The 27,925-nt window shown below is 43.9% G+C and overlaps 1 protein-coding gene across 2 annotated transcripts; it reads right to left on the minus strand.

The window, feature by feature from the left end:
* Window positions 1-743: 743 nt before the first annotated feature.
* On the minus strand, window positions 744-26,839 carry GTF3C5 (general transcription factor IIIC subunit 5). 2 transcript variants are annotated; one of them, XM_030207760.1, is made up of 12 exons: window positions 26,641-26,839; window positions 22,043-22,276; window position 21,665; window positions 17,024-17,222; window positions 12,255-12,450; window positions 11,718-11,822; window positions 6,947-7,061; window positions 6,739-6,819; window positions 6,256-6,353; window positions 5,892-5,974; window positions 2,390-2,532; window positions 744-1,236 (listed from the first exon to the last, which is right to left on the minus strand). In XM_030207760.1, exons 1-12 carry the CDS (start codon window positions 26,767-26,769, stop codon window positions 1,085-1,087), a joined length of 1,536 nt encoding a protein of 511 aa, XP_030063620.1. In that variant the 5' UTR covers window positions 26,770-26,839; the 3' UTR covers window positions 744-1,084. The 2 variants fall into 2 exon arrangements, with proteins under 2 accessions (XP_030063620.1, XP_030063619.1); XM_030207759.1 differs by lacking the exons at window position 21,665; window positions 26,641-26,839 and having other exon boundaries at window positions 22,043-22,130.
* Window positions 26,840-27,925: the final 1,086 nt, after the last annotated feature.

Genomic DNA, 27,925 nt, shown 5'->3' on the forward strand with positions numbered 1-27,925 from the left:
AATAGGATTATTCAAAGCGAAGTTTTATGGGAAGGGCATTCCAAAGGGTGGGGGTGGCACAAAAACAAGGCTTGGGGGGTGGCATTTTATGGGAAGGGCATTCCAAGGGTGGGGGTGGCACTGTGAGTGGCGGGTTGATTCTAGACAAGAACGGGGGGGGGGGGGGGGGGGGGGGGAAGAGTCAACCGGAAAGTCAAAGCTGAGAGATAGGAAGGGTTACTAGAACGTAAGACCTTGTGAGCCAAGGTAAGAATCTTAAATTGTAAGTCAAAAAAGTACAGGAAGCAAATGATGGTGGGCAAGATGTGGAGATACATGATCAGACCTGTGAGCGTGTGAGCATATGAGAGAAATTAAATCAAAGGATTTGGACAGACAGGATACTCTCCAAGCCTTAATATTTAACAAATACTTAAGATTCTTCCTCATACAGTGCAAGGTGACGAAAGGGACCCTCATCATTCCAGAAGTGTGCATCCTTGTTGATCCCTACAGTAAACTAAACTCCTATGTCCCCCTCTCACTACCCGTTCTCCTTATTTTATCGTAATTGCTTTGATATACATTTACATAATATATCAAATAAAACCTGAATGTGAATTTGTAGATAATTCTGTCTTACAAGGCATCATTGATACCCAACTACTTTGACGACTACATTTAAAGGCATTTCAGAGCATCAGTGAAGTATCACATATTAAATTTACAGCACAAACACAGAATCTTTTTTTTTGTTACTTTATTTAAGAAAATATTTTACACGGTATTAACGGAATGCGTTCAGACACTTAGCTCCTGACTGAGCTGGATATTTGAGCGAGTCAGTTGGTCTCGCTGGTTCCCAGGCACAGCAGGGCTCAGTGGTATATGTCTCCTTGGACATACTCGGCACCCGACAGGGAGTCCCATCAGCTGACCAGCCAATATTCTTTCTCTGCTCCCAGGTGTACCAAAGCCCATGGCAATGAAAATACCCAGTTTCTCTGCTATAGCAGATGTCGGACTCAACCATGTCTCCTCTGTGCCATGAAAGCCCAAACTAAGTTAACTGGGATTTGAGGTCAAGCACAACTCAAGACTCTGCTCAAACATAGTCCAATATCTCTGTCTCCATCTCATTCTCACTGCCTTCAGAAGGCTGGTAGTCATCATCATCTTCCTCTTCCTCCTCCTCCGCTGACTCGTAGGTTAACGTTTCTTTAATATCAGCTGGCATGGATTTGCTAGAAAGCAGAGCTAAAAGCAAGGAAGAATAGCAAAAGAATGTATTAGTGCCATGGCTCTATACTAAAGCCAAATGAACATAAAGATCAGGGTCAGACCAAAGTTCCATTGGCTCAGTATCCCATTTCCAGCAGTGATAAGTGCAGGTCACAAATACTTGACGGGATCCCAAACAGTACAGAGATTTCATGCTGCTCATCCCAGGGATGAGAAGTGGTTTCCCCCCCCCCCCCCCCCCCAAGTCTACATGCTTATTATGGATTTTTCCTCCAAGAACTTGTCCAAACCTTTTTTAAACCCAGCTACGCTGTTTTTACCACATCCTCAGTGACAAAATTCCAGAGCTTATGTGTGGAGTGAAAAAATATCTTCTCCAGTTTTAAATGTGCTAAGTCACAACTTTGAATAATTTTGTATTGGTTGCAAACTTTGCCCACCTCATTCATTCCCATTTCCAGATCATTTATAGATCTGTCAAAAAGTACCATTTCCAGTGCAGATCCCTGGGGCATTCCACTAATTAACTTTTTCCATTTTTCAAAACTGGCCATTTACTCCTACTCTGTTTCCTATCTTTTAACTAGTGCATAACAGGACATTGCTTCCTATCCCATGATTCTTTTTAAAATTTCTTAAGAGTATCTCATAAGGAACTTTAAGAAAATCCAGATACACTATATCAGACTCACCTTTGTTGGCTTGTTTAGTAACCCCTTTAAATATAAGTAGCAGACTAGTAGGAAAAGACTTCCCTTGGCTAAATCCATGGTGGCTTGTCTCATTAAACCATGCCTATCTACATGTTCAATAATTCATTTTTTAGAATAATTTCTCCAGTTTTGCTTGGCATTAACCTCAGACTCACTGGTTTATAACCCCTTTTAAAAGTTAGCATTATGCAATGTCTGAAATGCTAAAGGATTTAGCTCAATCACTTGCAATAAGCTATGACTTGCTCAGAAACAAGGGGGACAAAAAACACATTCCAACAGTGCATCTGTATGCAAACTCTCTGCTGTGCTCTTTCCACCCTATTACACACCGAGTGAACCCCCAACCCTCTCAGAACAAGGTAAAAAAAGCACCTAATCCTCTTACAAAGAGTATGAAAACTCCCCATCCCACAGGCCTCTACTGCAGCTTAGCCACATTCTTCTGTCCTTACCAGGCCTCTTGGAACGAATGAGTTTCCTGACCATGAGGGACATGCTGTCTCTCAGCTCATCGCTGGTCTTCTGGAGGCACCAGCCATCTTTCTCTGTACACACCTCCTCCTCTCCTTCGTTGCGACGAATTATCTTCTGCAAGCTGTTGGACAGTTCAGGATAGAGAGTCAGCTGGCCATGGTATTTGAAGAAAATCACACAGATCTGCTGCCGCCAAAGAAAAGCCCCAATTCATAGCAGCCTGGCATTTCAGAGGTAGGCAGAAGTGGCCTTAACCTGGAACAGGATTTCTTTCTGGTTTGTTTTGTTAACTTATGTAGGATGTATGTATACCATGTCTATGGTTTAATGTGAGGCAAAATATGAAAGAAAATAGCTGTAAAATATATCTCTTTTCTTTTTAATGTTTGAGAACTGGTCTCCTGTCTCTCAGAGGAAGGCACTCAAGGTACCCCTCCCAGGCATAGCGGGGGAGGGACACGAGACACCAGGGTGTACACCCCCAGAGTGCAGGGACTGAGCAGGTCGATACCTCTTGCCACAAGGCACTGTTTCTCTCTTTCTTATTTTTTACTAGTATAAAAGGCCCGTTTCGGAAAGAAATGAAACGGGCGCTAGGCAGGTTTTCCTCGTAGTGTGTATGTTTCAGTGAGTGTGTGTGTGAGAGTGACTGTGTGAGAGAGAGAGAGTGACTGTGCTATTGTGTGTCACATAGAGATTGAGACGGGGTGCTTGTGTATCTGTGAGTGTGTGTGTTTCAGAATGACTGTGTGCAAGTGCATATGTTGGACAGAGTGAGTGAGAGAGAGAGACAGAGTTTTCTCAGAGATACAGTTTGTTTGACAGAGAGTCTGATTTTCCCCCTTCTCCCTTCCCTCCCCATCCTACCTTTCCCTTCCGTTGACCTCCCCCCCTCCTTTTCCTCTCTCCCTCTACTGAGTGTGAGCCCCTCCCCTCTCGCAGGGTCCCCACCCCATCTCTCTGGTGTGAGGACCCCCTCCCCGCCTCCTTTTCCCTCTGTTAAGCGTTTCTGTCTTCCTTCCCTGACTTCCTCCTCCTCCATGCTTGCGTTATTGCAAGAGATCGGGCAGGCTTTCCATTCCAAAATACTGAGGGGGATTCCGGGATCTCCTCCAAGTCCTCTGTCGCCGCCGCTGTGTGTACCGCCCCGCCCTCGACGTCATCGCGTTGTGACGCGAGAGCGGAGCTACATTTTCCTTTCTTTTTTTTTTGTTGTTGCCTCGCCGGTACTCCTCCGTCGGGAGTTTAGACCTCCATTTGTTTCTAGTTTTTGAAGCACGATTCTTTTATGGCGATTGTCCCGCTCTCGACGTCATGACGTTTAGACATGCTGGACGTCATGACATTTGGACGCGAGGGCGGAGCTTACAGAGATGGAGCCTGAGCTTCAGAGGTTACAAACTCTTCACTGAAGCCACAGAGTCAGCTTCAGAAAGTTGAGGTTGGTTTTTATTATATAGGATATTGTATTGTATTTTATTTTTTTACTGCTGTCCTAAGGATCCTGTTCCGTTTTGTTTTTTTAAATTATTTTTTTGAAGGGTCAAAACGGCACACCTCCAATAAAAAGACGCACAGCTGCATAGAAACCACGTACCTCTGCTAGGAGACTGAGAAATACTGAAGACGGTCAGGGTTGCACAGTTCAAAAGCCACAGCAAGGCGGTATAGCAAATCCCATTTCCCTTCCCTTAGAAAGTATTATTACTCAGTAATTCACAGTCTCCCTCTGCTGGTAGGGAATGGTCATCAGAATGGTCTGGAGTAGATTAGGAATTTATGATTTACATATGGAAAAGGGTTCTTATAAACCTGAATGGAGGTATACAGGAATAAACAGTAGATGCATACTTTTCTGTGATCTGTGCAAAGGCATTCTCAGAAGCTGCATTATACTTGCATAATTTATAAAATCTGCAAATGCATGCACAACTTTACACCTTTTTTGAAGCAGGTGTGTGAACATGCATGCTATTAGGGCCGAATAGAAGCAACACTGAGGATAATTTTATATGAAACCTGAATGCACCAAACAGCATTTTACACACTCAAGTAAGCTGTTATAAAATTGTCCTGGTGTATTCACACATATAAAACAGGTGCAGTGAAGAATAGGCGGAGTAGAGGCAGGACTGGTACTTATAAACCTAAGGCGATAGCCTTCTCAAAGATGCAATTCATAGACAGGATTCACTGCACAACTTATATCACCTTAATCACTGAACTGAAAGGGACCAGGCTGAAGTGACCAGCCTAAATTCTATGGATTGGTCTTAAATGAGTGACTGTTTACATTGAGCAGAGCAGGTTTTGTGATAAACTGGTTTGAAGATTGGGTTCCTCCTCATAAATTGAAATTAAACTAAGATGAAACAAATTTGTTTTTTATCTCAGCAAACCCTCAACAGACTGTTTGGTGACGGACTATCAGTATTGATCAGACCAGTTTTCCCAGTCGAAACCGAGCTAAAGATATTGGGTGTGGTACTGGACACGCATTTATATCTTGAAATTCATATGGCTCAACTCACCAAGAAAATTTTTGACACCTTAAAAGGCTTAAAGGAGGATTAGACACAGTTTTGACTCCTTGCAATTTAGACTGGTTGTTTAGGCTTTAGTCCTGAGTCAACTAGACTACTGTAATGTACTTTTTGTAGGTTGTTCGCTATTGATTTTGAAGAAATTAAAAACCTTACAGAATGCAGCAGTTCAACTGGCTTACTCTGCAAAAAAGTTTGATAAGGATACCCCTGCTACTGATCAGAGCACATTGGCTTCCAGTTCAAGCTAGGGTAAATTTTAAAGTCTGCACTATTATATTCAAGACATTACATGGACTTGCACCAGGATATCGGTTATTACCGTTTTCCTTGTTATGACGTTACTATGCAATTGAAAAATAGTTCGGCACTGTGTTTGCCTTCTTTTAAAGTAACTAGATATAATAGGATGCTTCAATCTTCATTCTCTTTTACAGGTGTTAGGCCTTGGAATGAGTTCCCTATTATTATTATATTTTCTGCTGGTCTTTTGCGATTTAAAAAGTCTCTGAAAACATAGTCGTTTGAGAAGTTTATGTACTGACAGTTTCAGGGTGGATGACATTATTTTACTTATAATGATTATTGGTTGTTGACTGTACTTCCCAGGTATGCCTGGTTCTCTTTTTCTTCATAAACCACATAGATCCCACAAGATTATTGTAGTATAAAAGTATCTTTTAGTTTAGTAATACACTGGCAAAATAGGAACCTGCCTAACCTTGGAAGCTCCTGAATATCTGGCATGTTCCCAAGTGCTGTCCTCCCTCTTCCTCCCCCACCCCCCAAAAAACAGGCGTTCAAGATAACTCATGCATAAGCAAATTAATTGTGTAACATGATATCCCTAAATGCTAGACAGCTGCAAGCCCTCGCGCCCTTCTGCATTGTGCTGCAGCAGGAGGCATGATGCACTGCTACACACCCGAATCCTTACCTTTCCACATTCAGGTCACAGAGCTGGTAAAACATCTGTCTGTATGGTGGCAGCGCCCACTCCCGGAAGATGTAGATGGAATCCTGTGATACGGGAATTGGAACAAGCATATCTATATATCTGAGGTAGCAGAATATCTCCAATTAAATTATACTATAATTTCTGCTGGCACAATGTCGGTACAGGAAACAATGTACTCAAGAACTCAGTCTTGTAAAAAGCCAAACCTCGGTGTCAAATGCTCCCCACAGAGTAATCAAATTCCAATACAGGGGCTACAAAATATCAATAAAGAGTGGCAGTCCTGAAAAATCTGATCCAATAACAAGGGCCAATGTACTGGCCTGGCACTGTGAAAACGTACTTTGAGTTTGTACCTGCTCGCAGGGGCATTCTTTGCACTGGACTGGTTCACAGTACTCAGTCCATGCTTCAAATCTTGCATATTTATTGTCTGTGATGCTGCAAAACAGAAAGGAAACATCTTGCTTCAGGCAGTGCATACTGCATGCACATCCCGAGCTTCCCGCCAATAACAATGTGATCTCATCCTCTCTCATGCTAACTCCTCATAATCCATCCGACATTACAGCAACTCAAGGGGTTTGGGTCAGGCTGTCACTTGGCTGTGGTGGCATGGCGGGGGGGGGGGGGTGTTAGGATGTCACTTTGCGGCAGAGGCATGGAAAGAGAAGGGTCAGGCTGTCATCTGGTGGCAGAGGCATGGGAGGGGAAGGGTCAGGCTGTCACTTGGCGACAGAGGAGAAGTGTAGGCTGTCAGAAGCATGGAAGGGAGGGGTCAGGCTGTCACTTGGCTGCAGGCAGGGAGGAAGGGTCAGACTCTCACCTGTTTTTGTGACCGTTATTGGCAGGCTGTAATTGTAGGTGCTGCGTTTCGCCTTCACTGGTATTTCATTTGTTGTATAACCTGAGGACAAAGTAAAAAGCAGCAGGGACTTATCCTCCAGTGAAGAGACCACACTTATCCTCAGAAAGACTGCAAGAGAAAAGGTATTACGTAGCAGAATGGTGCTGCGCTGGAAAAGGCTTTTTACCGTATTTCATTCCACAGCGAATTCGAAAGTCCAGCACCTGATAAATCTTAGCTTCTGGATTCTTTCTAGGATCATAGCCAAACCGAACCCATAGGCTCCTCCAGGGACCTGTTAACTGCATAGCCATATGAAGAACTTTTAGATTCAGGTTGCTTCACAGTGACCTATTCTCAAACAGAACATAAATTTAGTATTACCAAACTGATTATGAAATTTCTCCCAGTTTTAAAAATCTCTTACTCCGACTGTAGCTTAAGGCTTGTTTCTCTTTAGGAATCAATTATAAAAGAAATAAGCAAAAGGGAGATTCTTAATGAATATGCCTGTTTTTAGCCCAAACACGCAGACAGTCAGTTTTTCAGAATATTCCTAATGAATAGCAACAATTACTAGGAAAGGAATGGAAAACAAAAATGAGGACGGTATCTTGCCTTTGTATTAATCCATGGTGTGACCGCACCTCGAATATTTTGTTCAATTCTGGTCATTGCATCTCAAAGAAGATATAGTGGAATTAGAAAAGGTACAGAGAAGGGCAACAAAAATTATAAAATGGGATGGGACAACTTCCCAATGAGGAAAGGCTAAAGCGGCTAGGGCTCTTCAGCTTGGAGAAAAGACGGCTGAGGGGAGATATGATAGAAGGGAGGGAGAGGGTGAGACAGAGGACACCGGACCTAGAAGGGAGAGAGGGGAAAATACACTGTAACCAAAAGGGCAGATGATGGAATTGGGGATGAGAGGGAGAGGGGAAATGCTGGATGGAAATGGGGAAGAAAGAGGGGCAAGCTGTAGGTAGACACAGTCAAAAAAGGGAAATTGAAGATTGGATAGTAAGAAAGAAAATGTGGACAGAGGCAGAAAATAAACTGAAGAAAGCTGAAAGGAAAAGGAGAGAAAAACAACAAATAAACAGAAAATCCTGGTACTAGAAGGATGCTGGAACCAGGAAGGGGGAGGGGGAAGAAAAGGAAAGGAGAACAGATGCTGGACCTGTAAGACAGTTGCTAGACCCAGGGACAGAGAGATGGAGGTGCTGGTATACTGGATTGGGAGGGGGGAGGGAGGGCCACACAGGAAGAATTGCTGGACCCAGGAGGCAGAGGGAGACAAATAGGGATAGATGCTGGACCAGCAGGGGGAGAAGGGAGGGGGGGGGTGAGAGAGACAGAGACTGGAGGAGAGGAAGGTGAGAGGGAGGGACAGTCAGGAAGAGGTGCTGGACCCAGGAGTTATAGATGCTGGACCAGCCAGCAAGGGGAGTAGAAGGGAGGGACAGGGTGAGAGAGACAGAGAATGGAGTGGAGGAGAGAAAGAGAGAGGGGGGAAGACACTGGACTCAGGAGGGAGAGAGGAGAAAAGCAATATACCCAAGAGGGAGATATAGTGGGCTGGGGGTGGGGGAGGAAAAGAGAGATACTGGCCATGGGGTAGGGGATAGGGGATATAGGGCATGGGGCGTGGGAGGAAGGGAAAAGAAAGCGGAGGGACAGGGAGACAGAGGAGAGATATTGGGCATTGAGGGGGCATAGGGAAAGGGACACAGACAGAAGAGCAGTGCTAGACAGAAAGGAAAATGGGACACACAGAGACAATACTGGTCATGGGGAAGGGATATGGACTCAGGATGCTGATTACAGAGGAAAGGATATTGGCTCAGGATGGAAATCCAGGACAGGTTAAGATAGGGACGCAAAGAAGAGAGAGGAGAAATGCTGGATGGAAGTGGGGAGGGAGAGAGGCACAAGATGTAGATAAACACAATCAAAAGAGGGAAATTGAAGATTGGATAGTGAGAAAGAAATTGTGGACAGAGGCAGAAAATACACTGAAGAAAGCTGAAAGGAAAAGGAGGAGAGAAAAACGACAAACGAACAGGAAATCTTGGCAATAGAGTTAAGAGAAGATGACGAAAGTAGAAACCAGAGACTGGGACCAACACAACTGAAAAAAAGTATGTGGCCGGAAAACAAAGGTAGAAAAAGAAATTTATTTTTAGTTTAATAAAGTAGTGTGGTAGCGTTTATTTTTTGTTTTATTTGTAGTTGTTAATACGTAATGTAGTGAATGGAATATGTCAGTTGTTGAAATTTACATCTGCTATATAGTAGCACAAGGGGGAAATATTTTTGTTTTTCCCGTGTCCTGCATGCCAGAGTCTGGTTTTGGGGGGTTTCAGAAGAATTTTTGTCTACATATTTTATTAGTTTACTTGTATAAAAGGCCCGTTTCGGTAGGCAATGAAACGGGCGCTAGCAAGGTAATCCCCCCCCCCCCCTGCAGCGTCCTTCCTGTCTCCCCTGCCCCCCCTGCAGCCACCCATTTGGTCTCAGGACCCCCTCCCCACCAACCCTCCTCTGCCCCTGCAGCCACACATGTGCAGCAGCCCTCCTCTCTCCCCTGCTCCCCCTGCAGCCACCCATGTCCAGCGACTCTCCTCTCCCCGTCCCCCCCTGCATCCATCCATGTCCAGCAACCCTCCTCTCCCCCTGCAGCTACCCATGTCCAGCGACCCTCCTCTCCCCTGCCCCCCTGCAGCCACCCATGTCCAACGACCCTCCTCTCCTTTCCCCTTGCCCCCCCCCCGTAGCCACCCATGTCCAGTGACCCACCTCTCTCCCCTGTCCCCCCTACAGCCACCCATGTCCAGCGACCCTCCTCTCCCCTGCCCCCCCTGCAGCGTCCCTTCTGTCTCCCCTGCCCTCCCCTGCCCTCCCCTGCAGCCACCCATCTGGTCTCAGGACCCCCTCCCCACCTCCCTCTTCCCTGCCCCCCCCTGCAGCCACCCATGTCCAGCGACCCTCCCCTCCCCCCTCGGTGCATCACCCAAACCCCTACCCCCCCCCTCGGGCACATCAACCCCCTCGCCACCCGCAGCTGCCAATACTAACGCTGTCCGGCCGCTGCTGCGTCTCCTGTTGAGCAGCAGCGGCCAGTACAAAAAGAAAAAAGCCAAAAAAAGATTTTAAAACTGAAACACGGCTCGTAGACAGCCATCTGGCATTGGCTGTCATCTCTGCAGCCGCGCTCCTCCTCTCCCCTCTGACGTCGCTGCGCTCCTCCGGGGTCTTCCTGCAGGGGCAGTGACGTGGAGGGGAGAGGAGGAGCAGCTGCAGTGATGACAGCCAATGCCAGATGGCTGTCTACGGAGCCGCGTTTCAGCTTAAAAATCTTTTTTTGGCTTTTTTTTTTTTGTACTGGCCGCTGCTGCTCCACAGGAGAAGCAGCAGTGGCCGGACAGCGTTAGTATTGGCGGCTGCGGGTGGCGAGGGAGTTGATGTGCCCGAGGGGGGGGGGGGGGGGAGGGGCTTTGGTGATGCGCCAGGGGGAGGGATCTTGGGTGATGCGTCGAGGGGGGGGGGTAGGGCTTGGGTGCTGCGCCAGGGCGGAGGGGCTTGGGTGTTGCGCCGAGGGGGGGGCACTGAGAGCTGATTGGTAGGCAGGGGGAGGAGTAGGGAAACACGCTCTGCATGTTTCCCTACTCCTCCCCCTGCCTGGCTTGCGGTTTTGCAGGGCAGGGGCTTGGGTGTTGCGCCGAGAGGGGGCACTGACAGCTGTTTCACATGCAGGGGGAGGAGTAGGGAAACACACTCCGCGTGTTTCCCTACTCCTCCCCTTGCCTTGGAATCAGCTGTCAGTGACATCACTGACGTCAGTGCATTCTAAACTGCCTAGCAGACCACCTCCGAGGGAGCCACGGTCCCAGGCACATTAGAACGTTGGAGATGAGAATTATTATATAGGATGGTCATTCTTAGAGGTTCTTTTGTTGGAATTAGGGGCTGGTGTACTATTTTCAGTGGTGCCTTTTTATATGCACCATGGCTGGTAAAATGGATGTGGCTACTGTGGGGATGTGGCTTCTGTAGGGGTGGAGTAATATATAGTGACCCCGCCCTTATCGTTGGCCCTGTATGAGTACCGGTACCTTTTTCCCTACAAAAAGAGCTCTGGTCATGCCAAGAAAGTCAAACACAGGAACAGAAGTGAAAGGACTGGATCTGAAATGGTCAGAACAGGGTCTGCAGCAGCTGTTTGCAGAGACAGTTGTAAAGATGATTACAGAGCCCTGTGTTTCAGCTTGGTAAAGCTGGATGTGGGCAGCTTATGCATTCCCTCTGTCCAAGACAGTGGAATAGAAAGGAGGAAGACAGAAAGACTGTCCTGGGCAGAGAGGAATCTTGCAGGTGATCAGTCTGCAGCTGAGCTGTATCCTTTTTAGTGAAACAGAAGAAAGAAACAATCCTCCTGAAGAAAAACAGTTCATTTATTGGTTGCTCAAAGCTTCCAGGATCCACACACCAATGTCCGATATAGCAATGTTTTGCCACAAGTACAGGCTGTGTTAGGGGCAATGAAAACCAGCTGGTGTAAAACTGCAAACTTCACCAGTGCCAATTATAAATGTGTCTCTTCCTGGGTCCGTACGGTTTCAAACAGACCCAGAAAGAGACACATTTATGATCAGCACTGGTGAAGTTTCACACCAGCTAGTTTTCATTTCATGTCGAGAATTGGTTTGTGAATCCTGGGAGTTCTGAACAACCAATAAATGAACCGTTTTCTTCATAAGGTCTGCTTATTTCTTCTGTTCCACATTGGCTCTAGTAGACCATTTGCCTTCTTGTTTTCTTATTCCTTTTTAGTGAAGACAGAATAACTGAGCAGGCTGGATGGTTTAACTGATCTTATTCTGTTGTCTTATTTTATATGGGAGTTACATAAAGCCAAGAACTTCACCAGTGGGGTAGAGGAAGCTTGAACGTCTTACCATGTAATATGCCATATAGGGTAGGAGAAGTTTCAGCTTGTCTGGGTGAATGCTGACATTGGCCTTGAGCGCATTCCGTGACCAGACTGGGCGAGCATCAAACAACTACAAAGCAACATACACAGAGATTAATAAGTCATCACAATACTCCCAGCAAAACACAGTTCTTCCTCATGCTTGTACCACATAGCCAAGTGTAGCATCAGGTTCCTTTCCAAGAAGGGTCCTAAAGCCAGTGTTGTCCATCCAGGGCCTGCCCTTTAATCTGTACGTTCTCTCCATATCCACAGAACAACTATTCACACCCCCCCCCTCCAGGTCTCCCCTCCAATTCAGAGCCAGTACCTGGCATTATTCTCCCCTTCTATGCCCAGTAATATTTACCTTATTTTGCTCTACGCACCAGGAGCCCTGCACTGCCTCTCAAGACCCCCTCCCAAGTCTACACACTCGTAGCCCTACACTTCTTCTCAAGGTTCTCTCCCATTATAGAACAGGAGCCCCGCACTTCCTCTCTCAACTCCCCTCCTGCTGTACCTGCTTCAGCTCCTCTTCCACTTTCATATCCATGGCATTTGTACACATCCTCTTCCAGTTCTGTACTGCAGCTTCCAATGGCTTCGTTGGAATTTCTTCATCCTCAAAACTTACAAAGATAGCATTGTGGGGGCGCCGGGCTCTACTCAGGCCAATCAGGTTCTCACCAGATACTTGAGGAGGGTGGTAGCCTTCTCTAAGATGCAATGCACAGACATAATTTACTATACTGTACACCTCATATTACTGAACAGCAAGGAACCGTCCAGCAGTGACAAGACTAAAGACTAAGGATCAGTCTTAAACAAGCAAATATTTACAATGAACAGGGAAGAATTAATATATAGGCAAACTAAGAACATGTCTAGGGCCTAGACCAGCCTAGTCTCCCACCTGGTTGTTTTAATTAAGGGAGGCCAGAGGCTAGCAAAATCTTTGAATCAGCAATTTGTCATTTCAATAGACATTATTACTACCCTCCATACAGCCCCAATTTTATCCCAGGCCCCTTGAATCCACATCGGTCCTTCCTGTATGCCTCCACTCTTTTCCTCTGACACAGATCTTAATATCTCCCCACCCCCAATTCACTCCTAAATAGCAGCCCAGGAAAGCTGCATGGGCAGGTCCTATGAGTGAATATAAGGTCTATGTCAGCGGTTTCCAAACCTTTTATGTCCATGCAATTTTTCACGGTGCCCGCTCCCCCTCCCCCACATTCTTATAGTATTCTTGGAAACTTGTGTTCATTCATTACAGGACAAACCTTCATGTCAAATAAATTAGTCCTTGGTTGAATTCCATCTACTTTACAAAATGTGAAACTTTGTGCAAAGACAGAGCAGGAATGCCACATCCATGTAACAAAAAGCACTATGTGTAACCCTTAAGCATGCTCAAATGAAAAAAAAAAAAGTGGTTTTTAGTTGAAAGACACAATGTATACCTTCAAGACCACTTTAAGTCAGCGTTTCCCAAACTGTGCTCCCTTGGTCTGCCTCCTGTGCGCTGGGACCCAGGTTATCATGTGTTAACATTGCTCTGACCCCGGCCACGGGCCAGGTTCTTCTTCCTATGACAGGAAGAAGGAACCAAACCATGGCTAGGGGCCGAACAGAGTTTTTTTACTAACATTTACTAACATTTTTTCTCCATCATCTTGAAAAGAGCTAGCTCATGAGGAACTAATGACAGGTACTCTGCTAGACCCAGTCCTCAGGGCACACACAGTCAATTGGGTTTTCAGCATATTTACAATGAATATGTATGAGACAAATCTGCACACCAAGGAGGCGGTGCATGCACATCAGTCTCATGCATATTCATTAAGGATATCCTGAAAAACCTGACTGGCTGGGTGTGCCCAGAGGACTGGATTGAGAAGCACTGTGATAGACTAATTCCACCAACATCCAGTCTGGTTTTTAGGATTTCCCCAATGAATAAGCCACATTGAACCTGCCATGAGTGGGAAAGCACGGGGTACAAATGTAACAAAAAATAAAAAAATATGCATTTACCCATTAGTAATCACCTTGATAATCCTAAATAATAATTCTCACTTCCAACATTCTATGCGTCTGCCTGCCTGTGTCTGTAACTTTCTTCACAGATGGGCTTCGAAGCCCTAGCTGATGTCACTAGACTACTACTACTACTACTACTACTATTTAGCATTTCTATAGCGCTACAAGGCGTACGCAGCGCTGCACAAACATAGAAGAAAGACAGTCCCTGCTCAAAGAGCTTACAATCTAATAGACAAAAAATAAATAAAGTAAGCAAATCAAATCAATTAATGTGAACGGGAAGGAAGGGAGGAGGGTAGGTGGAGGCGAGTGGTTACAAGTGGTTACGAGTCAAAAGCAATGTTAAAGAGGTGGGCTTTCAGTCTAGATTTAAAGGTGGCCAAGGATGGGGCAAGACGTAGGGGCTCAGGAAGTTTATTCCAGGCGTAGGGTGCAGCGAGACAGAAGGCGCGAAGTCTGGAGTTGGCAGTAGTGGAGAAGGGACAGACCCATTATGACGCGTCCTATATAATAATTCTCACCTCCAACGTTCTATGCGTCTGCCTGCCTGTGTCCATAAATTTCTTCACAGATGGGCTACGAAGCCCGGAGGGTTGGTGGCGGGAAGGGGGGCTCGAGAGGGTCGCGGCAGGGGGGGTCTGCAAATCGGAGAGAGGCAGGGATGTGGGGTCTGGAACTCGGAGGGGGATCTGGAACTGGAGGGGGGGAGGAAGGGAGGGACGGGGGTCTGGAACTTGGAGGAGGGGACGAGAGGGGAGGAGGGGGGAATGCACCACCTGTACAAAAACTAAAAAAAAAACGGGGGGACGACCCTGGAACTCGGAGGGAGGGAGGGGGGACGACGACACTGGAACATGGAGGGAAGGGGGACACTAGAACTGGGTGGGAGGAAGGGGACCCAAGCGCACACACTCTCTCACACAGACACACTCGTACCCAGTCTCATTCTCTCTGTCACACACACACACACTCGCAGATTCACTCTCTCTCACACAGTCACTCTCACACACACTCTCTCAAACATACACACTCCGAGGAAAACCTTGCTAGCGCCCGTTTCATTTGTGTCAGAAACGGGCCTTTTTTACTAGTATTATATATTTCTCTATGTTTTATTTTATGTGCATTTCAAAACCTTCTATACAAAATTATTTCATGTCAATATCATATACTAATTTTCCCCATCATACAATCATTCATTCACACATTCATACATATACATTTGATTAATATGAATGAGAATGTATATGCATGAGATCTATTTGAATGCACTGCCTCCAATGTATGGAAATAGATCTCATGCATATTCACTGGGGAAATCCTGAAAACCTGACATGGCGAGGGCCAAGGTTGGACACCCCTGACTCAAAGAAACATAACACATCTGAAACAAACCATCCCAATTCAGTCTACCCAGTTATCCCAGCCACAAAATGTGACCACCTGCAAGATTTCTCCTTTATCCAAGACAGTGGTTCCCAAACCTGGTCCTGGAGGCACCCCAGCCAGTCAGGTTTTCAGGATATCTAGAATGAATATTCATGAGAGAAATCTGCATGTACTCATGAATATTTATTATGGATATCCCAAAAACCTGACTGGCTGGGGTGCCTTCAGGATCAGGTTTGGAAACCACTGATCCAGGACATTATTTTCCTCTTGTGCACCCCACCATGAGGGGTAAGAGAGCATGCAACAGTTTCCCAAACCTGTCCTGGGGGAACTCCAACCAGTCAGATTTTCAGGATATCCACAATGAGTATTCCTGAGTTAGGCTTGCATACAATGGAGTCATTTAACATATCCTAAAAATCTGACTGGGTGGGGTTCCCCCAGGACACGTTCAGGAACCAGTGGCATACAAAATGCACATTTAGTTCCCTCCAACATCCATCTCTCTCCTGCTTAACTACAATACTCTGTAATAATCTAAATAGACAAATCCACTAGAATGACCTTTGCCCAAATATCTGGCTTCCCAAATCCTCTACCTACCAGTTGAACCCAGCTACATGAGCACCATGTAGGGCAGGAGTGTCCAAATTCAGACCTCGAGAGTCACAAACAGGCTAGATCTTCAGGATACCCCTAATGAATATGTGTATGAGAGATTTGCATGACCACTACCTCCTCTACATGCAAATCTCTCCATGCATAATCATTAGGGATATCCTGAAGATCTGGCCTGTCTGTAGCCATGGATAAGCTGGTGCTAGGACTTCTCGTTTTTACTGTACAAGCTTTGCCAGCATATCATAATATACCTGGTGACCTAAACTGGATATGAACTTTGTTCATTAGCATAGGCCATCACTGCACTCTCTACCACAGTACGCTATCCAACATGGTAGTTCTACATGTCCTCTCCCTTGAAGATAACGCTTATTTTATTTGTATGTTCTAGCCCTAATGAAGGGCAATGGTGAGAAAGAGATATGCCCTGCTGGGAGAAAGAACAGATTTCTCTATTTGTTAATGTGATAGTAAACACAGCACCAGCTGTACAGAAATCTACTGAAGGCTGACTCAGTCCTTTCATCTTCATCCAGCTGCTCAGAAGGCAGCGACAGTGCAGTCTTAAAAACCAGGAGAACCAGCTACACCTACACTGCACACAGTTCACCGATTCCTTTTGGTGCAAAAATGACTTCATATGTATTTTTACATTGTCTGGACATAAAAATAAAAAGCTGATGGAAGAGCAAGACGCCAATGCCATCAATACCCCTCAGTCCCAACATGCATCATGTTCTTCTACTGCAGCAAAGACCCTCTTCCCCCCACATGCTGTTCTGCTAATGCAACTCAATCCTGTCCTGAAGTACCCCTGCTATTCCAGGGCACAGACCTCCCAAACACACACAAAGAACCTCAATCCTGCACTTTAGCACCCCCAGTAATGAGGCCTTGACAAAGCTTTGCCATGGTATTTCAACCCAGTAGCGCCCCCTGCTGTTCCAGTATTGAGACCTCTTCGCAGTCACACACAGTTCTGCTAATGCACCTGAATCCTTCCCTACATCACTGCTGCCAGTTCCAATCCCACCACACTTAAGAATATAAGAATAGCCATACAGCCAAGTATCCTGTTTCCAAGTGGCCAATCCAGATCACAAGTACCTGGCAGAAACCCAATGCGACATACTGCTAAAACAGAAAAGGTTTGCGAGAATGTGACGACAAGCAAGAAAGGCAACATTCTGCTGACAATGAACAGACAGAAAACATGAAACCCCCTACCTGTGCTGTGTTTCTGGACGGTAGAAATAGTCCACAGGTGTGTCCAGGCGGGAAAAGATAGGTGGTGGGATGTATAATGGCAGCTCTTGATAGAAGAATTCTTCCTTCTGGGGTTTCCGTAGCATGATTTTGTTATACATGGAGATCTGTTTGCCATCCGGGCCCACATTGATGGCAAGGTACTGAAAATCCGACATCCCTGCCAGTTATGGGAGAATGAATAGATTACTCCCTCCCTTCTACAATAAACAATATGTACGTAGCAGCCCTTTTTAAGAGGGTATGGCCAGCATTCTGAGTGAAAATTATTACAAGTGATCGAAAGTATGCTTGGTATACACTTGCAAGTGATGGTCCCTAGAACAGTACAGTACAGACTCACTATAACACAATCTTTTTTCTTTTGTTAATACATATCATTTTTGGATAAAACAACATTATACAGATTCTAAAACTCAAAATAAATACCTGAATTTGTCTATTATTTTTACCTTTTTTTGCACAATAAAATGCCATTAAAATATTTACTGCAAATTTCAAAACAAATACTTTTAAGTGTTGTATTCTTTTTCACCTTTTGTGCATGGATATTGGTTACGGTTGGGCTCATTTTCAAAGCACTTAGACTTACAAAGTCCCATAGGTTACAATGCAACTTTGTAAGTCTAAGTGCTTTGAAAAAATGCCTCATTGTCAATTCTGACTGGTGGATTGGCTGTCACTGTATGTAATTAGAAATGGGTAAGAGCGATATCACTCACAAGATTCACTTATAACGCAGTTATATATCTCAGAATATAACAGTCACATTATATGGTAATTCTATAAAGATCGTCTAAAGTTAGGTACTAAAATGCTGGACACTTAGGATGAATTTTACATCTGCAATTATATTAATACATCTAATAAATAAATAAATACATGGTCATGGACTGGGTGTGTCCATATCAGGCTCCTGCAACTTAGATTAAATAATACACTTTTTGTGAAGGAGTAGCCTAGTGGTTAGAGCACCAGTCAACATCCAGAGGTGCCTGGTTCAAATCCCGCTGCTGATCCTTGTGATCTTGAGCAAGTCACTTAACCCTCCATTGCCTCATCTACAAACTTAGATTGTGAGCCTTCCAGGGACAGGGAAACACCCAGTGTACCTAAATGTAACTCACCTTCAGCTACTCCTAAAAAAGGTGTGAGCAGTTAGTGTTTTGTCGGTGATTTTGTATGCCAGGATTTCGATTGTCGAGGATGTGTGTTTAGCGACAGGTTCTGCTGTGAAGGAGGATTTGTATATTATTGCAACACCTCCTCCCCTTCTTTTGGTTCTGTTTATATGTATTATTTTGTATCCTGGTGGGCATAGGTCTAGTAGTGCAGGGTTGTCTTCAAGGTACAGCCATGTTTCAGTTATGAGCAGTAGTCCGAGTTGTTCTGTTTCTATCCAGTTTCTTAGTAGTGTTGTCTTATTCACTGCCAATCTCGCATTTATGTAACCTATTTGTATTGGGACATATATGTCGTGTTTAATGTTGGTGTTTTTAACTGTTTGTAGTTGTCTGTGTGGTCTGCATGTTTTGCTGTTGTGCTCTTGTTGGGTGTTGTTCATGTTTGGTTTCATATTGCTGGATATTTGTTTGGCCACTGCGTTGTTGTTTAGGTGGCAATTGGGCTCTTCCAGTTATTATAGTGGGCGTCTTCTTCCTGTGATTGCGTACTGGTATTTTATTCCATTCGACTGCAGTTGTTGCTGGTATCCCCATTATACATATTGTTATTGTATAGTAGAAGATCCATGCCCTTAGGTTGGTCATTTTGGGGGAGTGTTTGCACGTAAATATATGTGTGTTTGGGCTCTGAGATGCTTGTGTGCTGCATGGGACTGTTTTTTTTTGGGTTTTTTTTTACACCTTGGCTGGGGGTTTGCCTGCATCAGTGAGACTGATCAGAAAGAAGAGAGGTAGCTGGTACATAAAAACAAAACCTGAAGCAGTGAAAAATGTCCTTCAGTAACAGTCATGTCTAAAAGATAAATGAGCAGTGGAAGTTCTTGCTCAGAGAGTGGAGGACGCTGTGGCTAATCGTGGCAGCCAAGATGAGCAGCGTAGAGGGCACATACTTGCCGCATCACCCTCAGGTGAGAGGTCTTGGTTCTGGGCTGCTGTTCTTCAATGGTGGGTCATGCAGCTCCAAATAGGGTGCCTGCAGTACGGGTGACGGGCCATCCAGAACTGGGATCTCGCAGGGTGCGGACCCCGACCCCAAATAGCAGCTCACTTTTCGCAGTTCATCTGCATCCAGTGTTCCCGCAACCTTGGGGCGTACCTTGTGCTGACTCCCACTGACCTGTGGGGTACCTCAAGGATTGATTCTGTCACCTATTCTACCTCAAGCAACTAGACAAGGTGATTTGGCCGATGGACACTCAGTTCTACACCTATGCGGATGATGTGCAGCTACTCATACCTACTGAACCTGACTTACCCACAGCCCTGAATAAACTGACTACTTGTCTTACATTAATTCAAGAATGGGCTAAAAACAACAAACTTTGCCTGAACCAAGTATAACCATGCTTCTCTGGGTCCTTAACACAAGTGGGTACATACCTGACATCAAAATCCCTTTTGGGACATATGAATTCTCCCTCAAATCACATCATGAACCCTAGACTACAGCTAGATTCAACACTTACTCTGATCCCTCAAATCTAAGTAACCTTAAAGAGCAGCTTCTATTACTTGTGACAGTTACAATGAGGCAGCAAGCCTTGTCTCAGTTGTGCATGCCATAACAACATCAAGACTGGATTACTGAAATGCACTCTACACTGGTCTGACTACAAAGGGTCTGCACCAGCTCCAACTGATTCAGAATGCTGTAGCAAGACTAATAGAAAGTTGTAAGCGACATAACATCACACCATTTTTGCAAAAACGTTACTGGCTACCAGTACAATAAAGGGTCAAATTTAATACTCTATGTTTGACCTTCAAGGCCCTTAAAAGAAATGGCCCCCAAGTACTTTAAGAACAGGGATCTCCCTCTACATACCTCTAAAGTTGCTATGGTCCTCCCAAGGAGTATCCTACTACTACTACTACTACTATTTAGCATTTCTATAGCGTACAAGGCGTACGCAGCGCTGCACAAACATAGAAGAAAGACAGTCCGTGCTCAAACAGCTTACAATCTAATAGACAAGAAATAAAGTAATCAAATCAAATCAATTAATGTGTACAGGAAGGAGGAGAGGAGGGTAGGTGGAGGCTAGTGGTTACAAGTGGTTACGAGTCAAAAGCAATGTTAAAGAGGTGGGCTTTTAGTCTAGATTTAAAGGTGGCCTAAGATGGGGCAAGACGTAGGGGCTCAGGAAGTTTATTCCAGGCGTAGGGTGCAGCGAGACAGAAGGCGCAAAGTCTAAAGTTGGCAGTAGTGGAGAAGGAAACAGATAAGAAGGATTTATCCATGGAGCGGAGTGCACGGGAAGGGGTGTAGGGAAGGACGAGTGTGGAGAGATACTGGGGAGCAGCAGAGTGAGTACACTTATAGGTTAGTATAAGAAGCTTGAACAGGATGCGAAAACGGATAGGGAGCCAGTGAAGCGACTTGAGGAGAGGGGTAGTTTGAGTAAAGCGACCCTGGCAGAAGACGAGACGGGCAGCAGAGTTTTGAACCGACTGGAGAGGGGAGAGGTGACTAAGTGGGAGGCCAGCAAGAAACAGATTGCAGTAGTCTAAACGAGAAGTGACAAGGGTAACCACACCCTCTCCAAAGGACATCAATGATGTGATACCCCCAAGCAAGTCTTCTCGGGAGTAGCCCCCACACTCTGGAATGCTCTCCCTGAAAGGCTCCGCTCAACAGACTATCAGCTTCAGGAAGCAGCTGAAAGCTTGGCTCTTCAACCAGGCCTTTAATGGAAAGGAAAATGGGACATGATATACCGCCTTTCTGTGTTTTTTTGCAACTACATTCAAAGCGGTTTACATAGTATATACAGGTACTTATTTGTACCTGGGGCAATGGAGGTTTAAGTGACTTGCCCAGAGTCACAAGAAGCTGCAGTGGGAATTGAACCCAGTTCCCCAGGATTAAAGTCTGCTGCACTAACCACTAGGCTACTCCTCCACTTGTTAGTATCACACACACAATGAGTGGCACAGGCTGCACATACTTATCCACTCCCACCCTAGCTAAAATAATATTCAAGCACCTTTCTGACTTCATTTGCAACTTTCTTTAAATTAGTACCTTATTTTCTTACTCCTTTTACTGTATCTTATCTATATGTTCCATCTTTGCTTACACCCTATGCTATTAAAACGTTTTATTATGTATTGTGTTGACACTGTAAATAGTATACTATGCCATACTTTGTATTGTTTGAATATTTTTACTGCTGTAATTGTTTATTGCTTATGCTTGACTTATTCTTGCTGTACCCCGCCTTGAGTGAATTCCTTCAAAAAGGCGGTAAATAAATTGCCATTATAGAATACTAGTGAAAAGTCTGCATTTTAACGCCTCACTTTGGTCATGTCAAAGGCTGCTGTAACTAACAGTAGTCTATAAGCTTACTAAGTGCTGGGCATGCCCCTGACCCTCCCATGCCCTTCCCCATATCCACCCCCCCCCCCCCCCCACCCTTGCAAACTAAAGAATTACGTGCTAAGGTTACAGAATACCGACTCAGGGCAGTTACGTCCATAACTGCAAATTAATGCCAATTAGCTCCAATGTTGGTTGATAACACCAATTAGCACTAATTTAATAAATAAGTTATGTACCTAACTGCCCTTATTCTAGAACTTGTGCACACAAATGTGAACATAAGATTATAGAATTAGGGGGTATATGAAAACAAGAAGCATCAGGTCCTAATGTCCTACTCCAGCTACAGTCTGCACAGAGTCATTAGCACACCATACAGCTAATATTACTTACCTGTTACAGTCCGACAAACAGGCATCATTTGGGGGTTGGGCAACACTAAGAAACAGCCACGAGGTGAAATCATATTACCTTGAAATTGTAGACGGTGCTGATGACTCCGAGAATTTCCATTTCAAGTCTGATCTCTTGTCTAGGCTCTTGCACGACATGGTCTCCAGTCACCTCTGATCCCCGGCGCCTAATTTTCCTTTTCACACGCAGCAGCATAGCTGTGGTAGGAAACCGGTTGGCACACACAGGATGGCAGTATGGATCCTTAGGCCGGAAATATAGCTCCAGCCTTCTGGAAGGATCGGCATATACCTATAGGAAATCACAAATCAGCAGACAATACAATGAGAATACACTGGGAAACAGATGGTTAAAAGCTGCTCTATGAATGGCTATCCCATGAATCACTGTCCACACTGTAATTCAAAGCTAGAGGCACTGGGCTGAAAACATTAACAGCATAATTCCCATCAGCTTTATGTTTGCTTTTGTATTTTCTTGGCATTTTCATCTTGCTAAAAATTCCCCATCCCGATGAAATGGCCATCTTTACGATTTGCTTTGCTAATCTTTTTGTTCCCATTAAAACTTGTATTATGGTTGTTTATTTTATTTAATATGGCATGCAAACTACTTTGGCTTTCCCTTATCGAGGGAAATAAGACCAGATAGGACACCCACCTACACATTGATCCTTAGTTGTCAATATCTATAGACATATGTACCAATGGAAATGACTGAAAAAGAAAATATCAATGAAAATCCAACAACATATAAAATCATTTTTAAAAATAAAAATAAAACCATAATGAATAAAAAGTGTGTAGAATATATATGAAAAAATAATGAAAATAAAAAATCAAGGTAGATGGACTCACATGTACAGGAAACTGAGATCACGGATCTTCTCAAATATAAGGTAAAAAAACAGCACAAACTGAATGATCCTAAAGGGTGATAAGAGAACCCACAAAATATACAGTGCGTCGATGAACTATTTTGTGGGTTCTCTTTTCATCATTTAACTATATATATAAGATCAAAATCATGTTTATTAGTTGATGGTTGATATGAAGAATCTTGTTTCGTTATATCTATGGATCTATATTTTTTCACACTTATTTGCGACATTCTGACTAGTAAATTTGACTGCATATGGAAAATTCACTCTTGGCATTTTTATAGTTATTATTTTTCTTTTATTTTCATTCATTCATTTTTTTATTGTCAATTATTTTAACTTGATTCAGGTTATCACCCTTTAGGATAATTCAGTTTGTGCTGTTGTTTACCTTATATTTTTTTTTTTAATTTTTTATTTATGAGTTATTAAATTTGCATTTATGCAATAATACATAGATACACACTTCACACATTAAAGTATTAACTAGATATCTCAAAAAGGCAAAAACTCCTCTTATTTAGTCCACAATATTGACCCAAGATCTAGGAAATTACAAAAGGTAAAGGAAAAAAAAAATATATAGAGTAGATAGACCTCAGTATCACAGCCAGGATAAGCGCTAGCAATCAAGGAATTCACAAGTTGTCCTTATATTTGAGGAGATCCATGATCTTAGTTTCCTGTACATGTGAGTCCATCTACTTTGATTTTTTATTTTCATTATTTTTTTTATATATATATTCTACACACTTTTTATTAATTATGGTTTTATTTTTATTTTTAAAATTGATTTTATATGTTGTTGGATTTTCATTGATATTTTCTTTTTCAGTCATTTCCATTAGTACATATGTCTACAGATATTGACAACTAAGAATCAATGTGTAGGTGGGTGTCCTATCTGGTCTTATTTCATTTTATTTATGTACATATAACTGTTATCATCATTTTATGTGTATATATTTGTCTTTTAAGACGATTGTCATCCTATGAATTTCATTTTGTATTCAATTCATTTAATTTGTATGATATTTTATATTAGCTATGCAACTTATATTTATTAGTGATAAAGGGTTCTGTTATATGTATTTTATATATTTTTCTTATGTGGATGGTAATGATTTCTTTTGTGAGAGTTCTTCTATTTATTATATATAAATATATAAAAATTTCTTCTGTGGGATATTTTAAATCATGGTGATGATCAAGATATTAGCTGAGTCTCTATGCAGTTTTTTCACATATTTTTTATTTATATATTTATATGTTTTTTTATATATATAATTTTTTGTTTTGAATTGTTTTAGTGTTTTATATTGAGAATATATATGCTTTTTAATTGGTTTTTAAATTATATGTTATTTGCTTTTTATAGCCCCTGACGCAGCCCTGCTGGGCGAAGCACGGCCTGTGTCGGGCTCATTATATCATTTGGTTTTCTTTCAATAAATTTGTGTTTATCCTACTGATCTGCTTCGTTGATTTCCATCTTGGAGTTTGCAGATCGTCTGCCTTGCTGTTTTCTTAGATCCTCTTTCTCTCCCCCCCCCCCTTTTTTTTTTTGTTACATTTGTACCCCGCACTTTCCCATTCATGGCAGGCTCAATGCGGCTTACATGGGGCAATGGAGGGTTAAGTGACTTGCCCAGACTCACAAGGAGCTGCCTGTGCCTGAAGTGGGAATCGAACTCAGTTCCTCAGTTCCCCAGGACCAAAGTCCACCACCCTAACCACTAGGCCCCCCCCTTCTTCTCTCCCCCTTCCATTCAGCCGCTGCCCTCCTTCTCTTCCCTCTTCCATTCAGCCGCTGCCCTCCTTCTCTTCCCCCTTCCATTCAGCCGCTGCCCTCCTTTTCTCCCCCTTCCATTCAGCCACTGCCCTCCTTCTCTCCCCCCCTTCCATTTAGCCACTGCCCTCCTTCTCTCCCCCCCTTCCATTCAGCCACTGCCCTCCTTCTCTCCCCCCCCTTCCATTCAGCCACTGCCCTCCTTCTCTCCCCACCTCCATCCAGCCACTACCCTCCTCCTCTCTTCCACCCAGCCTCTGCCCTCCTCCTTTCCCCTCTTCCATCTAACCTATGCACTCTCTCTGTTTCTCCCAATTCAGCATCTGACTCCTTTGTCATCGTCCCCCACACACACCCCCTACCACTGCTGCTTCTCTAGACCAGCAGCAGCAGCAAAACAAGCTACAGCCAGCATGAAGGAGGAGTATTCATTCATGAGGGTAGCCTGCTGTGCCCCGAAACAGGAAGTGATGTTCGATGGGGCAGGACCATCAGCCATGGGTACGGATAATCTGGCCCCATGGTGGCTGCAGCTTGTTTTGCCACTGCTCATCTACAGAAGCAGCAGTGGTGGCTTGGGTGGCAGCAGGAAGAAGGTGGGGGAAAATGTGCTGCGGCACCCTGGATTGCCATGGTGCACAGTTTAGGAACCGCTGACATAGGCATTTTGAGCCAATCTATATCTTCTTCCCTACTTCTTTTTAAAAATTCCAACACCATATTTGCTTCCAACAGTTCTTTCAGGAGAGCATTTCAGTCATCCACCACCCTTTCCGTGAAAAACTATTTCCTGATGTTGCTTTTCACACTAGCTCCCTGTAGCTTCATATCATTTCCTCTAGTTCTAGAGCTTCTCATTTGGAAAAGGCTTATGTATTCAGCAAATCCTCTGACGTGTTTACCGGTCTGGAGGAGCAGCCTAGTGGTTAGTGCAGTGGACTTTGATCCTGGGGAACTGAGTTTGATTCCCACTGCAGCTCCTTGTGACTCTGGGCAAGTCACTTAACCCTCCATTGCCCCTGGTACAAAATAAGTACCTGAATATATGTAAACCGCTTTGAATGTAGATGCAAAAACCTCAGAAAGGCGATATATCAAGTCCCATTTCCCTTTCCCTTTTGTCACTCCTTTCCCCTAGAACAGTAGTTCTCAACCCATTTCTCTGGGCACATCTAGCCAGTCAGGTTTTCAGGATACCCACAATGAATAGACTTGCATATAATGGAGGACGTTTGTGTTGATTTATCCCATGCATACTTATTGTGGATTTTCTTAAAACCTGACTGATTTGGTGAATCCTGAGGGCTGGGTTAAGAAACCCTGCAGTCTGTGAGGTCTTCCAGTCTCTTCTCATATGTCTTCTAATAGAAACTTCCTAACATTGTGATTGCTTTCCTCTGGACTGACTCCAGACTTTTTATGTCCTTAGTGAGATCAGCAACAGGAAAATAAGGAACAAATGACAGTCCAAGAAAATCAATCCGTAATGGTCCATTACATTTGCTGCCTGTGTCAGGAGTCCTCCTATAGCACTATATCTCCTAATATGCTAGTAAAACAAAACAGGAGATACCCAAGAAAACAACCAAACTCTAAATGCTTTGACTCAAAGTGAACACAGTACTCCAAGTGAGGCCTCACTAAAGGTCTGCATTGGGGCATAATGACCTTCTTTCTCCTTTTTACTGACTTTGCAGTCTCACATCATTCTGAGTTTGGCCACCAGTCTGAGCTCCTCAGATACTATCACCCCAAGGTTCTCTCTCATGGTCCGTGCTCATCATCTTCTACCCTCCTATGGCAAAGGGTTCTTTGATTTTTTTTTTGCACCTAAATGCATCACTAAACTTCACCTCTGAGCCCTTAGCCCTCACTCTAATACCGTTGACGCCCCTATCCCTCACCTTGATGGATCCTTAGCTCCCACTATCATACCTACGGAGCCCTATTCCTGACACTGATACTACTGAGGTCCTTTTCTCTTACCCTGGATACTCCCTCCTCTCCTCCCAGCGTTAGCAGCATCTTCCCGGGATCTTGCACAAGGCCCGGGTACTCCACGCACACCATCCTCTTCCGAGGACTTAGAGCCAGGAGAGCTGCGCTCCCTTCCATCAGTCCTGCTATAGAGCTCCAGTCCACAGCTCTAAGCGGAAGCGAACAGCTCCACAACAACCAATCGATAAGCCGGCTCCACTTCTCCATTACGTTACGTTTTACGTACCTTAGCAACGTAGTACGTGCAGAGTCCAAATAGGTTAGATTGAGGCAGCATGACGTCAATAAGCTGAAGCCAATTAGGTTTTTTCCCTTTCCCTCTCCTCTGCGTATCCGTCTTTCCCATTCACCCAAAACAAAGCAAGCAAACCTATGAGCTGCTCTATCCACGTTATCGTTCTTTATTGTTGGTAGCATTTTTATTTCATTTTACTTATATTTTCAAACATGCCGGCTTGTGCAGCATATGGATGTACACAGAGGGAGTCACTGGAGGTGACTAGGTAGTTGAAGAATAATAACAACAAGAGTGAAGGATAAACGTAGGGGGTTTATTGAAGTGTGCGCCTTTGCTTTTCAGCACCATAATCTGGACAGTTCCAGTTATCGACGGGCTGCATGAGGCATTTACAATTACTAGCGCGTCTCGAATTTTTGAAACGTGTTTAATAAAAGTCTGCCACCTTTTTTTTAATCAATTCTGTTAGTTAAAAAAAAACAAAACTTAAGGTAGCCTCAACTGTACTTAAAAAAAGTACTTCCAGCAGATGGCGTCGTGGGACATTAGCTTCTTTCAGCAAACACTCCCTGTGATGTAGTGAACTAGAACTAACCAGTTCAAAAATTTGCAGTTCTGTAGTTCCATATGTATAGCTATCTGAAGTTCCTACTTGTAAAATAGCCATAGTATTCTGGAGCAAAATAATAGAATCTGCTTCTATGACATATTGATGTAATTGTTACTGCAGAGTTCAACACAGAAATAAGGATCAACAAAAAAAATCTGTGAGAACTTTTACTGAATCAACTTAATGCATTTATGACCAGCTTTGGAACTCTGAGAACAGGAAACTACTGCTGGGAGACCATCTTCAGAGGCATTAATTTGGATAGAGTAGTGTGGTTGCACAGTTAGTCCACTTTAAAGGTAGTAAACATAAATAACACAAAAAGAAAATAAAATGATAATTTTCTTTTAATTATTGTTGGACTAACTTAATATATATTTTTTACTAGCTTTCAAAGACCAGAACCTTCTTCCTCAGGTCATGAC

This window comes from Microcaecilia unicolor, chromosome 6 (assembly GCF_901765095.1).
Source record: "Microcaecilia unicolor chromosome 6, aMicUni1.1, whole genome shotgun sequence".
Lineage (NCBI taxonomy): Eukaryota > Metazoa > Chordata > Amphibia > Gymnophiona > Siphonopidae > Microcaecilia > Microcaecilia unicolor.

What these genes read in the sequence shown, in the direction of transcription:
- GTF3C5 (XM_030207760.1), bottom strand. Translation starts at nt 26,769, where the DNA reads ATGGAAGGGAGCGCAGCTCTCCTGGCTCTAAGTCCTCGGAAGAGGATG. An exon ending in TGGAAGAGGAGCTGAAGCAG is followed by an intron (nt 11,823 to 12,254) that starts GTACAGCAGGAG and finishes GTTGCTTTGTAG; the next exon opens with TTGTTTGATGCTCGCCCAGT. An exon ending in CGAGCAGGTACAAACTCAAA is followed by an intron (nt 5,975 to 6,255) that starts GTACGTTTTCAC and finishes CCCGTATCACAG; the next exon opens with GATTCCATCTACATCTTCCG.